Source organism: Anguilla rostrata, chromosome 6 (genome assembly GCF_018555375.3).
Source record: "Anguilla rostrata isolate EN2019 chromosome 6, ASM1855537v3, whole genome shotgun sequence".
Classification (NCBI taxonomy): Eukaryota; Metazoa; Chordata; class Actinopteri; order Anguilliformes; family Anguillidae; genus Anguilla; species Anguilla rostrata.
Genome location: NC_057938.1, coordinates 27,902,429 through 27,918,728, shown reverse-complemented (window position 1 = coordinate 27,918,728; position 16,300 = coordinate 27,902,429). Strand labels below are relative to the sequence as shown.

At 39.0% G+C, this 16,300-nt stretch overlaps 1 protein-coding gene across 1 annotated transcript in view; it reads right to left on the bottom strand.

The window, feature by feature from the left end:
* Positions 1–1,535: 1,535 nt before the first annotated feature.
* itsn2b (intersectin 2b) overlaps positions 1,536–16,300 on the bottom strand; it is a 112,767-nt gene continuing 98,002 nt past the window's right edge. The window contains exons 31-40 of the mRNA XM_064341028.1: positions 14,232–14,338; positions 13,602–13,785; positions 13,167–13,265; positions 12,720–12,887; positions 7,772–7,984; positions 5,986–6,107; positions 5,670–5,752; positions 5,289–5,372; positions 3,444–3,617; positions 1,536–2,867 (exon numbers count right to left, since the gene is read on the bottom strand). Of these exons, the coding sequence (XP_064197098.1) occupies positions 2,710–2,867; positions 3,444–3,617; positions 5,289–5,372; positions 5,670–5,752; positions 5,986–6,107; positions 7,772–7,984; positions 12,720–12,887; positions 13,167–13,265; positions 13,602–13,785; positions 14,232–14,338 (1,392 nt within the window). The 3' untranslated portion in view covers positions 1,536–2,709. The remainder of the gene's footprint in view (positions 2,868–3,443; positions 3,618–5,288; positions 5,373–5,669; positions 5,753–5,985; positions 6,108–7,771; positions 7,985–12,719; positions 12,888–13,166; positions 13,266–13,601; positions 13,786–14,231; positions 14,339–16,300) is intronic.

Below are 16,300 nucleotides of genomic sequence, written 5' to 3'. Positions count from 1 at the left end.
GCATATGCCTGTAGTGATGGCAAAGTAAAACTCAAAAGAGGAACTACCCAGAAATATGGGAGTGAGTACTTATTTCAGTGTATTTGGTTGCATAAAAGTTTAGAAATGTGTCATTCCAGTTTTTAGTCGCACACCACTAACGTCCACTTATTGACTTCCTGCTTCAAACGTTTGCAGCTCCCAATTTATTACAAATTGTAAAAACATCAATACACATCTGGATCAGTGGGGAAAACATGGCCGGGTACTTTAATTGACTGTCTCAAACAATTGTATGATTCAGTGAATCTTACTTGGATGCTTTGCCTCAAATTAAAAGTGTTTCCTGTAGTAGTGTACACTGTAGTACATGGTGGAAGAAAGGCTGCAGCTGCATCCCCAGTGAGGGCCATTTCTAACAGTCCAAACATACATTCTGCCTCAGCTTATTTTCCATCAGGAAAAGAAAGTCACAAGATGTACATACAGTAAGAACAACTAAAATTAATAGATTAAAGACTAAAGACTAAATTGCATTGCATACAAGATCTGATTATAATTTTTATTTGTGTAGAAATAAAGTAATTTTATGGTATTCTCACTTCATTTTCAGTTCTGCAGATGATACATGTATGCTGATGTGTGTGTATCAGTGTGTACTGTGTCAGGAAAAAAAATAAAGAAAAATAATAAAACTAAGATACTTGTACGTGGAACACCCAATTGTTCAATTAATGCAACCCGGACTGTGAATGCGCTACATACAAATATCACATTTTTAATTTTTTGTTCACAAATGCAAATTTATAAAGTACAATAGGAAAAATTTGACTATTCTGAGGGGTGTTAGTGTGAAGTTATACTGTTACAAGGGATAACACTGAAATGGATTTGTTGGTTATTGAGAAAAAATTCCAGTTACACTGTTTGATCAAAAATTAATTTCACATTGGTCATGCCTACTCATGAAAGGGAAAGATGGGACAATGGAATAAATTTAGTCAGGAAATGGTTCAGTCATGTCAGTACTATCTGTGGTTTCTCAACCCTCAAACAAATTCATTTGCTGTAATGCTTTCCCCCTCTACATATGATGTTCTGTTAATGTTGACACAGTAAAAACAGCTACTATTCTGCTGTAATGTTTGCTTAGACCAAGAACAACTACCAGATTTGGAAAACATAATTTTTTTTTACACCCCATTAATGATCCTATGAATAGCAACGTGTGACTTTACTTCTCAAATTATGGTCCTAATTTAAATGCAATACTTACCTCCCAATTATTTCCTTTTTTTCTTCCAGTCAGAAATATTTCCCAATCTTACATGTTTGGTGCAAAGTGGGGTATCTCAGCAAACTTGAAGATGGGTCAGCACCTTACCATACATACATTAAAAACAGTTAATGCATGTAGATATGCAAACTACTTGACTCTCACTAACTTGTATTGTAATAAATTTTCAAATCATTAAGAGGTTTGGAGACCATTCAATGACACAATATCACTTTTTGATACACAGGTTTGAAATAAAAATGTTCTGCAAACAACAACAAAAAGTAACACTTTTTAATTTTTTAATTGAGGGAAATTGCAGTTTTGGTACAACAGAACTGTGGCTCTAATTGCTTACAACTACATTATATATGGAAATAGTAAATTTGGCCTAAATTCTATTATTCATAATAATTTGTAATTGTGAGCAAAAACAGTCTGAATATTGATTCCAACCGAAGTCCAGGAATCAAATATTCAATTTCCAAGTATTACACAGACCACACACAGACCAACATATAAATTAAAATAAATAAAATTCTGCCGTGAAGCATAAACACAATCTAATATTGATTAAATGTTTGGAGTCACTGATGGTTTTTGCCCTCACTTTATCATGTATCTTGAAAAATCAGACTTTTCTCAAGAGAAAGCAGCCGAGAGATAGACTTACCATAAGGTTTAGACAAGAGATAGACTACCAGTGGCAGCACAACCAAAACATGTTGAAAACAACCCAAAAGTACATACATACATTCGTACATACATACATACACACATACATAAACACACACACACAGATATATAAACATTAGTCATGGCAGAAATCAGTTTCAAACTATTTTTTCTTTCTTATGAACAGGTCAAAAAAGTCAATATTGACTGAGGCATTTAACATTATTCTATGTTACTTATGCAATAGAGGACTGGAGAAAGATTTATTCTAATAGAAAAGTAGTCAGTGCAGATTACAATCAATGAAGGAGATATTGATTTCAAATGAAGCAGGAGGAAGACAGCCCTTTGTGTGTGTGTGTGTGTGTGTGTGTGTGTTGTTGAGAAATCCTGAGATATTCCCATATCCAGTGATAAACAACAGTTTTGGTCAGACATGTCCTCTTGTCTGTACATTACATTCTACAATCCTCTCGGGATGTATGGATAAGAAAATCTTTAAATAATGATGGTTTCCGAAATATACAGTATACCCCTTCTATTATGGCCTCCATATGCAAAAGCAATTGGCATCGTCACAGTAGCTGGGTTGGTGACAGAAGCAATGAAGAAGAATCACTAGTGTGTAGCCATTCTATGATTGGCCCAGTGCGACTACATTATCAGCCAATGACAAGCTCCACAGTAGTTGAAGGACATCCAGGGCATGGCAGGGGAAGGGGATGCCAGATTTTCAGCAGGCAGTGATCAGGAGATGGGCGTGTGGACACAGCTAGTCTTCACTTGTGCGTTTTCTGGTCGAACAGCTGCAGGTCTAACCGCACCCAAACCTCCCCCGTCGGAACTTCATGCAGGAGCAGCCGCCGGTTTGCAGGGCCCTTGTTCTCCAGCTCCTTCTTGATGGTCGCAACAGGAACCTCTGTGCGACCCAGGAAGTCTGTGGAGGAAACCAGCCAAAACATATATCAGAGCTGCATCATGTGACATTATCGGTTGCTTTTTCATCTTCACTTTATAGGCTTTCTCTCTAGATGGTTCTGTGGTTTTCAGATTCAGCTTAAATTCCACAGCCAGTTCAGATCCAAGAGAGCAGTTCATTGATCACTTAATGTAGCTGATATACACAGTTAAAGGCTGAACAACATCAAAAAAAAACCCAGCACACGCTGTATCTATGCAGGACCAGGATTAAGTATTGTTAGGATGTGTAAAGGAACATCACAGCATATGATAATTATACAGCAGTTTAGCCAGGGTTATGTGACAGGTCATTAGTTCAGCTGGCCGGTTCATAGTGCCAGAAGGTTATGTCCTTGACAGGCAAACTTGAAGCTCAAATTGAAATGGGCCAGTTACAATGACTTTAGGGAGGAGTTAAATCTCAGGCTGAGCCAACTACACCACTTAGCTTCAGAAGTGAATAAGCTGCTTTTCACAGTTTAAGAGCTATCCCTGCTTATGTGTGTGGGGGTCTCCTGTGTGCACGTGTGCGTATATATTTGTATGGACTGACCATCAGGGGAGAACTGGTCCCTCTCAAAGAGGGTGATACACAGGACATCCTGGTATAGGTCCTTAATGAAGAACTGGCAGTTGAAGTTCCACTTGGGGTTGAGCGTGTCGTTGAGAGTACGGGAGTTGTAGCACTGTGCACCCATGGTCACCTCACAGTACGGGTTACTCTTCCCTGAAATGGGAAGAGAAGCAGTTCACTTCAGTCACAGAAAACATAATCCTGCACTGAAATGTAAGGCAGCACACTGATGTCTCGGAAGATAGTGATGTGGGTGCTTTAGTGATTTTGGCCTGAGCTAAAATCAAGAGCATGCACTTGCATTCTCTTGCTTTTGAAGCAACAAGACAACAAGACTGAGTGGAACAGCTAGTTACAGATTCTGATATACTACGAGGTAGGAATATTGTTGCCAATGCTATCAGGTGAACCCAAAAATAAAAAAATAATGGTGAAAAGTCACCATACTCCTTTGAGTGGTGTTTTTTCAGATGTTTTATAAAATATGCATTGTCTCCCCATGTTAAGACTATGGACATTTTGGCCTCCAAATTAAGAATACAGCCTACAGCCATGGGAGCACATGTCTCAAAATGACTGATAGACTGAGGGGTCTTATGTCAGGATCCGTTGGGTTTAAATTAAGGTATATATGCCCAAAAAAGTCAGAATTTTATGTAAATTTTTTAGGAGGATCCACAGCCCATAACGGCTTACCGAAATAATTGGCAAGTCCCTGGCGATTGTATTCCACGTGCAAAATGACACTGAGATATGTTTTGAAATGGTGGAGATATCAAGGTCCAAAAACTGCTGTTTTACATGTGAGAGCTGACCAATACAAATATACACGGAGTATTGCAGTAATCTAGTAGTGTTCTATATATCTAGTGTTGGGTAGAGCTACTAGCTTACAGCTACATTTTCCAGTAGCTTTATCGTGTGTGTAGTTAAACTATTTCCAAAATCAAGTAGAATTCTATCTGTATTGGCATAAAAGTTAAATTGTTTAACCAGTATCCTATCTGGAAAAAGAAAAATCCTAGCTTTAGATTTAAAACATCATTATCCATTGGATATTGAAAGCGAAATTCCCTGCCAAAAATATACCAGATTTATTATGTCACCGCCACGATTGCCCTGCACCATATAAAATGCATTGGCAAAGTTAAAAAACTCACTTAAAAATGTAAGCAAAATTATACAGAAACTAGTATTGGCATACATGTGAAATTATTAGACCAGAAGCATCTGGACAAAATCCCAACTTTATTTACATCATTATCTGTCTGATATTTGTCGGACATGACTGCTCTGCCCCATATAAAATGCACTGGCAAAGTTATTGTGTTACTATTACAATGTTTACATGACCATGCAAGAAAATTGAGTGCATAATCGTGTCTATCATGATTGGGCATGCTTAATGCAACAAAGTTCTCAACAGCAGAAGATTGATCACATTTCATGTCAATCAAGCATACCTGTCTGTGAAGCAGTAGGGAAGAGTGATGAAAATGAGAAGAATTATAATTTTAACTGCTGCATTTTAAAAATGACACAATCTACGCAATCTACCAGCATGACCTCCTTAGGTAAAGGAGGTAAAGGAAGCAAACCTGTTTGGCTACTGCAATTAGAGCTGAATGTTGCCACTGTGTGGTGTCATTTTTGTTACACCACACACCCCCCCCCCCCCAATACAAAACAGAATGTTGAGTTATTCCTGAAGCATATTGACGATGAGAAATTTTGGATATGGCACAACCCTAGTGTTCAGTGCCAGTTCACTGGAAGAAGAAATAGGCGAAAGAGTGGTATAATTATCAAGACCCTGGCCCTCACCATTAGGTTTGGAGGACTTCAGTTCTGTGGCTTCCAATATGGTGACCAGAAGGCGCCCGATTCCACTGGCCTTCAGAGAGCGTGCTGGAGAGATGGGGGGAAAAAATATTCTCAAGGATCAGGACAGCAAAAAGATGAAACAAGTTAACAGTCCCTTAGAGCATGGTTCAGAAAGACAACAGATACAGAGGGACATCACTGCTTGACTCAAAGGTCAGACATCAATTCTCGGGGTCAAACAATGCCCATGTAAAAATAAGCAGCAATGTTAGCAAAAATCGTAGAAGTTCCTACAGTATATGGAAAGCATTGAAGAAAGAGGGAGGAGAAAAATGAGTGTTCTGTCATCAGAAAAAGTTTACAGCCATCCTTGAGCTTCACCTTGATATGCCTTTTCTCGCTTCTTCTTCTCTGTGTCAATGAAATGCTCTGACGCGGTTTTGATCTTCTGGACCCAGGCCGTCCTTAAGGAATCAATGGATCGATAAAGCATGATCAGTGCTGTAGGAACATAAGTATGCTACATACAAACTGACGAATGAAAATTGGAAATGAACATAAAACGGAAGATAAATCTATGGAAAGTAATACTAAAATTTAATAAAAACAGAAAATTAATATACATTTTTAAAAAGGCGATTTTCCCTTTATATGCATTCTATCTGTAAATCCCTTGCTCTGAAGTAACTTGGATCACCTCTCATTGATGTTTTCTGTCTTGAGGGTGTAAACACGGTCAATGTGGGAGATGTGGAAGACTGGTTCATCACTAGAAGGGTCGGAGGGCATCTTGACGAGGACCTCGTTCAGGAACACAGGCTGTGGAGGAAGTTCAGGAGAGGCGACAGCCAGAGAGGTGTATGTTTAGAGCGATGATTAATTGAAGGTTGAACCCCTGGCATTTATTGCAAAGAGCAGGTAGTTCCCCTATGTCCTGGAATAATTTATAATCCAGCTCTATCTGGTCACCTAATCATTTTAAAGTTTATTTGGCAAAAATATATCCTTCCTCTACACCACTGGTCAAACTCCAGTCCTGGAGGGGCGCAGTGTCTGCTAGCATTCAGTGTGTTTCAGCACCAGTGATTCATTTAAGTCATTGATTGGCTTAGGAGTCCACACACCTTGTTCGAGATGCCCATGCCCATTGAAAGCAAACTATAAAGACCTGCAGAAACTGTGGCCCTCCATGACTGGAGTTTGACACACCTGCTCTACAACATAGCATATGTGTGGTGAGCGTTCCAGCACAAAATGGTTGCCATGCATCACCACAACACAGAATACATAAAAAATATCTCAAAGCAAAGATTTTCAAAATCAAGAGACAGTTTTGTGATAATACGATCTGAGCACATACGTTGGAAAAGCCAATGGATAAAAATAACAGCACAACAGAAAAATCTGAATTTTATATTTGACCTGAACTGTGCTGAAAAATAGACCCACGAGTGTTTGGTTTTGCTTTCATTCCAGACAGACACTCAACCATCATACTCTGTCTGATTCATTGTAGGCATTTAGCAGACACTTATATCCAGAGCAACTTACACAACTTTTACATAGAATTTACATTGCATCCATTTATACATCTGGATATATACTGAAGCTATGCAGGTTAAGTACCTTGCTCAAGGGTACAATGGCAGTGTCCTACGTGGGAATCGAACCTGTGAGCTTTAGGTTACAAGACCAGTTTCTTACCTATTATACTACACTGTCGCCCTACTGGATCAATTTCCTTTTAGGGTTCTAGTGGTTTAATCAAAGTTGGAAAATATAAGTCAGCCTGCCATGATCCTACTTTGGGCCATTAATTATTTTTGACTTGTCAACCTTAATACCACTCAAACATCAAGAGATACAGTCGACATACGTCCTTCTGAAGCCAGATCTTAAGCAATCAACACATTGTGCTACTGCAATTATTTCAATTAATTCAGTCACCCTGCAGTGATGTCCAGTCTCGTCCCTGCAGGGCTGTCATGAGTGCAGGCATCTGTTGAAGCTCATAACTATAACGACTGATTCATCTAATAGGTAATCATGATCTTCAACCACAGACCTTTTTTTGGATACGAGTTGACAAAACTGATTAAGACACTAGAACCTTTACGGCAACAAGCTTTTCAGTGCACCCATAATTGTATAATTGGTTGCCCTCCAACCACTATAATTAACCTAAGTGCCTAAAGTGATACCTTGAGGTTAAGTACTGAGTCAGAGATTAAATGGCCAAGTGTTCAGGAAAAAGTCATAGTCCAAATAATATTGTAGCTCTGGTGAACAGAATCATAGGTACAGTATGTGTATGCTGTGCAATGTGAGCTGTACAATTCTAGAGTGTGGTAGCTACTGTAAGATATGAGAGGGGTGAGTAGTTCTCCACGTTCGGCCATCTTGTGCATTTATAAGACCTACTGTATGTCTTCAAACTACACATAAAGCAGCTGGAAAGCACTAGCTCCTTGTGTGGTACTCACAGTCTTGTACACCTTCAACTGTGAGTTGGACTTGGGGCTGAAGAGTTTGTCCCCCCCTGAGGAGGAGAATTGCTTGACGGTGTGGGTGAGCAGCAGAAAATCATTGAACAGGAAGGTATACAGCTCCTTGTTACTCTTGGTCTTGTACAGCTTTCCGCTGTGTAGTAGCTTACGGGGACCCAGGCAATTGGTCAGGGAGTTGAAAATGAGATGCTACATGGGAAAAGGAAAAAAGGCAAAAGTTTTTCTATAAGAGGAATTTACACAATTTCTGTGTAAAATCATTTCCCTTGAAGTAATATTCATTTGATATTGAAGTGCCTCCATAATCACCATATGAAAGAAAAAAGAAAAAAAACAGCAACGAAAAACTTTCCTATGCTAACATTTTTTAATTTGAATGACGTTTCAGTTGTAATGCTGGATGCGTATTGCATCCAGAAGGCATAATAAAGTGTTCCAGTGATCTCAGTCTAATTAGTAAAACACTGAATATTTTCTACACAACAAAAGTCAAAATCACAAATTTTAACTTGTTGGCATAAACACCTAGCGCCCATGATGCTGGCGTCCTGAGATTGCGCAACTCAGACATTCTGTGCTCCTGCAACCAAATTATGAGTTCAAAACACAAACTCTGTGTTCTAGCTTTATTAGTAGACGATTCAGGACAACTATGCCAAATACGGAGTTTCGCAGCACCACCATTGTCGCACTAGTCATCCATTTACCAAGCACCCCCTCCCTGCAGTCTCATCTGTAACTACACCCCCCACACTGGACAATAGTGTCTATCTGGAGATACATAAAAACATTCTTTTACCACTAAAAATTTGTATTCCGTCATAGCAACAAGATAAAGCCAACAATAGCCGACAGTATGCCAGTACAGCTGTTAAAAACGCTGCTCACTGAACACTGAAATAAACGAGAAATTTTTCAAAAATTATACCATGTCATTCTACAGTCAATATCTGCGACTAAATATGGAATTAATATACAACCTTACCATTGTCTTCAAGCATAGAGATCTCCCTTTCGAGACTCAGTGGTCATGTATTGTCTTGGACAATTCGTTTGTGAAATATACGCTCATTTGTGACACCTGGGCACCATTCAAAATAGCTGTGCGTAATACCATACATGTTTAACCCTCTGGGGTCGAGAGCTCCGCCGGCGGAGCTTGACAAAATGAAATTAACTTTCGTTTCTATTTGGATGATTAACTTCACGTGCTGTTATCATACAAACGCAACAAAAACATTGACAGAAACCTTAGAATCGCAACTTTCCAATGCGCCCATTGGCAAATAATATGAATTGTTTTTAAAGTTTTAAATTTGATTAATTAGACCATGTATGCTTCGTTAAACTTTACTCATTACTATGTGAATTTCGCTCAGCAGGAAGACCGCCCAAATCGCATTCACATGTTAACAACATTATAATTACTCTCCATAGAAGGAGACTAAAGGAGGGGCGATGCAAGATCCATGTGAGAAATGCCAAGTCTGCGAAAGCGGGATAGAATGTCAAAGTGTCGCCTAATTCACTTCTTTTGAGGTGAACATTTCGTTTAATTTTGGAAAATGGTCCAACACTGATGAAAAGCGGTGTCATTTCGAACAGCGAACTGATCCAGCTGAGGATCAACTTCATGCGTAAGTATATTTCTTATGATCATATTGGTAAATATGTGTACTGTATTGCAACGTATCTGTGTGTTTGTAGGAATATCCAGCAATGTGCGCGTTTGTAAATTCCCACACTACGAACGATTCGAACTATTGCATCTCAAAATTATAGGCTAGGCTCTCTGCGTCTGGTTGCCTTAGAAGTATCAGGTAGACTGTATGTTTTTCGATCATATTCGTAATAAATAGCTCATGCCTGGCGTGTAGTGACGTGGCTAGGATTCTAAAACTGATGTCCTTGCACAATCGATATTAGCATACTCTAAGTAAGTTCGGGAAATAGCAATAAAATAACCACTTAGCTAAACAGACCTAGCCTAGTTCAGATTGAGGCATTGTTATTGATGAGTTGCTTGTAGTTTAGTTGGAATATCAGTGTTTATTTAGTTAAGCTAATGTTTTTTCGTTGATAGCTTGCATTATTTGTAAATGTGTGCTGTATTACATTCTCTGTGTGTTTGTAAGAATATTCACTAATATGCGCGCTTGTAAATTCCCACACTACGAATGATTCTAACCATTGCTTCTCAAAATTATAGGCTACCTCTCTGCGTCTGGTTGTGTTTGTTTGGTTCTTTGTATATGATGTCACATTTCATAAATTTTGTTTTCACTAGTTAGTGGTTTGTCCCTTTTTTGTAAAGCACATTTAATTTTCACCTGTTGAAGGAAATGTGCTATATAAATAAAGTTTGATTTGATTTCACATTTCCTAACAATTTTGTTTTTATTATATTTGCAGAGATGTTGATCAGGAAACACGGCCTAGTTCACCACTAGCTAAGAGGCCAGGCAGACGTTGCAAGAGTACACCAGTCTCATCTCATCTTCCATGCAGTTTACTTCAATAAATGTTCTAAAATCAAAAGTTGTCTTTGTTTCTGTCTTCTAAATGGCTCACTGAGTCTTTGTCTTAGTGGTGGGGAGGCATGCGGCCAGGTGTGAATAGCCTACTTAGCTGGCAGGTATTCCTACCCAATGCATATTCATTACAGAAAGGCCATTTGCCCTCCCATTCTCACCTGGTGTTGAAAAATAGTAGTCACAACACTAACTTTTAGAAATTTATTTTATATTTCTCATTGGATTTGCTAAAATAGTTTGTCATCTTTTGATAGCCAAGACCTTGATGAACACATTTCAGTGACCAAAAGTCTTATTCACAATTGTTTAGTGTGTTTTATTACAACATTCCTGTGCATGTTCAAAACTATTGTTTACAGTTTGTGTGTTTTTAGAGCAGTTTACAATCCACACATGATTATGACCTACTTACTGCTGCCATATTATTGTAGCTGAGTTTGTGCTGAAAACAAAGATATGAAACACTTTGGAATCACTGTATATAAAGTTGATGACATTTACACAAATGTCAGAGCATCGCACAATCACCAGTGTGCCTCATTTTACCCTTAGACCCCAGAGGGTTAAGGTGTTGTCGTCCTTTGTAGTACAATCTGGCTTGATCGACAATTCATCTATCCACTGGGTGACAGAATAAGCTTTATAACAATGTATATGTCTAATTTTACTTTTGGAATAGCGTTTTATAGCTCAGTGTAACTGAAAATTTGCTCTCATTGTCGCCTCCTTATGCATTCACTCTGTGGTAGCATTAAAAGACACTGCACCTGGTGAAATTTTATCGATGACTTTCGTCATTTCTCTTTCCTTTCTATCTACTGAACACAGATAAGATTTAATTGTCCATATGTAAGTGTTACTGATGAAAATATTTTGGTTATATACGGAATTTTTGAAATTGAGTGTCTTTAAATAGGTTAGTGGTATTTTATAATGAGGATATTTCACACTGTAACGTAAGCGTTTGCTGGTAGCTAAGTTGTTAGTTCAGTAGGGTTTCTGTTTCAAGCACCGGATGTGACCTGTTTTGGAGCGCCGCCAAAACGTGGTGTATGGTTGAATATTGTTTTAACGTCGTCCCATACCCACACAAGAAAACATTACATACTATCGAGTACAGAAAAACATACAAGAGTTCATGATTACACATTTAGGTACTGTACCACATTGTGTGACAATGTTGTTGAATTATTTTTTAATCTGATATCGATGTTTCATCTTAAACCTTCATAAGGGCCACATATATATGCATTATAATGGACAAAATGCATCTTATTCATTTTTGGAGAGATTTTGGATATCACTGGACCCCTAGATATTTTAGACCACTGTACTGACGGAAAGCTTTTAATTCCCACTTGAAATGATGCAAAAGTGGGTTTCTCGAGTCAAAACAGTTGATTTGTAGTGAACATGATTATATTGTGATTTACAGCAATGCATAATTTAGACATTTTGGATAGATTTGGAGACTGGGTACACTGCTTACTTTTTGCTTCATAGATCTTTAGTAGTTCTGCATATCCATTCTTAGATTTTACGCACTTGTGGTCAAGGGGTTTTTGATCGAGGACATAGTTTAACCTGTTTTACATATGGGATCTCTCAGAATTTCATTGCATACTAAAAAAGAGCAAATTGCCTAGACAATTGCATTTGTGGCACTTTATTTCTTCCATAATTATGAATATAAATTAATCTAGTATTGTAAATGGTACAAAGGTCCTGCTTCATTTAAGCCATTTTTTCAAGTCTCTGTGATGCTCACATCTGGAGTTAGGAAACTTTAAATAAGGTACCGCCTAAATGGTCAAAGATTGGGCATTTGTGCAAAGCGGTTAATCAATTTTTTTGTAAAACCCCAAATTATCATTATCACTCTAGGACTAGAGCTGTCAATGCCAGCACTGAAGGGGCTGTGTTAAATGATGCTTATTGAAACGTCCTTCTGTTGCACTTTTGACACAGCAAGTGACGTGCTTGAATCCTTAAGCCGATATTCCACTGCTGGTTAACAAACATTCCTAAGATTAGCTGGACTGGACCCTCTTCCTTGTGTTTAAACTTACATTATTGTCTGAACATTTCTGTGCTCTCAAGGAAAAGTCCATTGTCAGCTACATCTTGGCAGATAGCCATGTCTTCCTTTCAAAATGGAATTTCCACTGTTGTGATTTGAAATATTCAGAGACATTTTTTCATCCTTATGAGGATTCTAATTTAACATAAGAACAAAAATAATCTAGGAAATAGAGCATTCTGTTTGTTTTACATTTACCTTCAAAAAATTTCCACCACTGCTTCCAATGACAGAACTAGAAAAGTACCAGACAAAGCCTTCAGTTCCTTTCGCCAGTGGCTTGTGTTGGGATTCCACTTGGGCCACTTACCTCGATCACGCCCTCACACTGCACATGAGCCTGGATCCACTCCAGTCGGTCCGAGTTCTCCTTCTCCCGCACGCCCTCGTTCACCTGCGAACAGAGCTCTTCTGCCCTCTCCAAGGCCTCTCTTAGCTGCCCATTGTCTATGTGTGTCTCAGGGGTGCACTCCAGGATCTAGAGTGAGAGAACAGTTTTTTCTTGTTCAAATCTGATGTTTATGCCAGAAGTTATCACTCAGAGATATACAGTATGCGTATCAATACTTCTGATGCTGCATTGATGACTTTCTCAATGACCATAGCAGCAGATATGCAAATGTCCAAACCACTGATAGAACTTTGTCCAGTAGAGATTTACTTTCAGAAGACAAATTCTGTGGTGGGAGCTGCAGCTAATTTGTGTTTTCTTGGTTAATTGCTTCAGTTAATAGCTTAACCCTGAGTTCAGACATACATTCTTGATGAGGAGAGGGTAGCGGGTGATCCTTTGCATGGGTTTGAGTAGGAAGCTGGAGAGAGGCATGCCTTTGCATCGGTGATCAGTGGCAATTTTCTGTGAAGGGAAAAGGACAGGAAGAGAGTCAGAGTGAGAGATGGACAGAGAGAGAGAGAGAGAGAGATAGGGGGTGAGAGGGACAGAGGGACAGGGGGAGGGAGGAGTCAGTTATGAGTCAACAGCTGCACCAACAAGGTTGCCTTGTTCAAGCATACTGCACATTTTTTTAATGACTTATTCTCTCCCTGATCATTTTGAAGCTCATAGTACATCATACACAACTGTATGACATGAATCTATTCAAACACATCATATATTCATTCCACTGATATCTGCCTGCCTCTGGTCTTTTTCCCCAGCTGTCTCTAATTGGAGGAATCCCTCTTCCCTCACCTTGAGAAAGTCCTTGAATTCTGGCTCCTGGTCAGTCTTGAGCTGCAGCAGGGCAGCGCCATTGAGCTGGCAGCTACAGAAGCGGATGTAGGCCTGCATGTGGGAGAGCTCAGAGGCCAGGATATCTCCAATCATCTGCACAGGCATTCTCTCACCACCGGTCTTCTTCCTCACCCGCAAGGCTCTACCACACACACAAACACAAATGCATGCACGCACGCACGCACAAACACACATGCACAAGAACACGCACTCAAAATCAATGCCCCTGGCAACCAATTCCTGCCACTACCAGAATCTATCATTCTAATATGCATCAGTCATAAAGTTGTGTTAATGGTTCTCTGTCTCTATACAAATGTAAGGGAACATTTATTTCCCATTTATTTCCCAGAGGTTTTCTTACATACTGCTAAATAAAAGTATAAATACCTTCATGACATATGCATAACTGTAAATTTTATGGACAAAAGATTCAACACTAGTAAAGCCACTGCTCCTGCTAACATAACAATAACATTGCTGCTGTTGACAGCATCCGAGATGCAGTTTACAACTGACTGGGGGCAGTAAATGTCTTGGTTTGGTTCCTTGGGATGTTAGTGGAGAGAGGCCTTCAGGTTCACGTACTTGTGCAGCTTGGTGTTGGACATAATGAGCTCCTTCCAGTTGACGAATATCATATTTAGCTCTGCCTCGGTCAGACGACCCGACTCAGACATGGGCTTATAAAAGACCTGAAGAATACAAACAACAAAAACATTACAGTACCAGGGGTGCATTAGTAAAGGAAAATAAAAAGCACCAAGCAATTCAGCCCCTTCCCCTAAAACCACTGTAGCCCATTACAAAATCGAATACTCTCACAGTCATAAATGCTGATCGAATATCCAGGAAAATGTAAACACCAACATCACCTCAGGAAGTTTTAATGTAATGAGACCACCTCTTACCACAAGACAAACAGCAACACTTTTAATTAAAGCCGCAAGCGGCGTTGGAAGGGGTCCAAGCATTGGCACCATCGCGCCCCCTATGGAGCGATTTTAAAATGGCTTTGTTCTCATGATCATATGCCTTCACCCAACATATCTACTGAATATCATGATGATCGTATGAAATATTGATGACTCATGGCCAATTTTGTGCTAAGAGACGCTGTCGGATAACTTAGTTACGTCGCCATGGATATGTCCTGGCCGCTTCCCGTAAAGGCCTTTACTATGTCGTATCACTTAGATGGCATGTCGTAACACTTAGATGGTCCGGCGTGTCTGCACAGCTGCAGTGTTTCTGCGCCGCAACTAAAAAATCGTGACAACACTAGTGTGACGCCTATCAAAATTTTGACTTTGATACTGATACCAGGTTTAGTATTACGATACTCAATACTGTAATGATACTTGAAACTTAAACGATGCTAATTCGATACTCGGTACCTAACGATACTGAAATGACCTTAATAGATCAGAAACGTAATGTCCACAAGGGTTGACCTCATTTTCGAATTCATGGTTTATTAACAACCTGGTTCATTAACAACCTTTAAGTTGAAGCCTCTTCAACATATTAATATGCATAGGCCTATAGTGTTACAACACTGAACAATAGAAAAATATGTTAAATATATAAAAAAAATTAAACAGTTGTAAAGTAAATAATCTTTAAAACAGGTCTTTCACCTTTAAATAGATTTAAAAACAGCATATTTTAATAACAATACAGCATCTATCTATAATAAAATATTTCCAAATTGGAACACCTATTGCTACTGAAGTGAACTGAGTCAAAGCTTGCGCTGTATCAAGGAGCTGAGTGCACAAGCGCAAGTCACCTCACTTGGCAACCTTAGTTGCTACTGCCTTCTAGCGAAGATTCTGACAAATTACACTTTTCATCCTCTCAATCAGTAATGCGGGAGACAATTTCCCCTGGCTTTTACATTTGACACAAAACTACCGAAAAAGTGCTGAAGTTTCGGAATACCGCGCAACTCTACGTCAGACACATATTCCAATCCATTGCTCAGTTTAGCAGAGAATGCACATTTCAGAGCGCCTCAGAGACAGATACGATAATAATACATATTTCGTATAGCCTAAGAAATACGACATTAAAAAACCGAAACAAAAAACGAAAAATCAACTCGACATCCCTGCAAGCATGCGTGCTGCGCGAAGAATACCTTATTATTTATTTAGACATTGGCAGACTACAGGATTTGCGTCTTTTGTTTATATTCAATAGTAATTGCAGCGAGAAACTGCAGCTGTAGACACAAGAAAGTTTGTTATTTTATGGTAGCAACGGAATGAAACGGACTACATATATAGACTATATTTACCGTCATTGTTTTATTATAGCCTACCAGCGTGTGATCACTCTAGTCATCACTGTTCCGTGGGTCACAAAAACTACAGTAACGCTTACATTGCAGTGTGAAATATCCACATTATATAATACCACTAACCTATTTAAAGACACCCAATTTCAAAAAGAACGCATATAACGAAAAGAACGTATATAACCGAAATATTTTGAGCAGTAATACTTACATAGCAACATGACATTTTATCTGTGTTTAGTAGGCTAGTATAGAGACAGAAAATCAATGACAAAGTCCTATCCGCTTCTGTTTTGCGTCAGAAAACGATGTCAGATTGGTCTATCAGCAAAGAAATGGCTTAGCTATGCCCCGA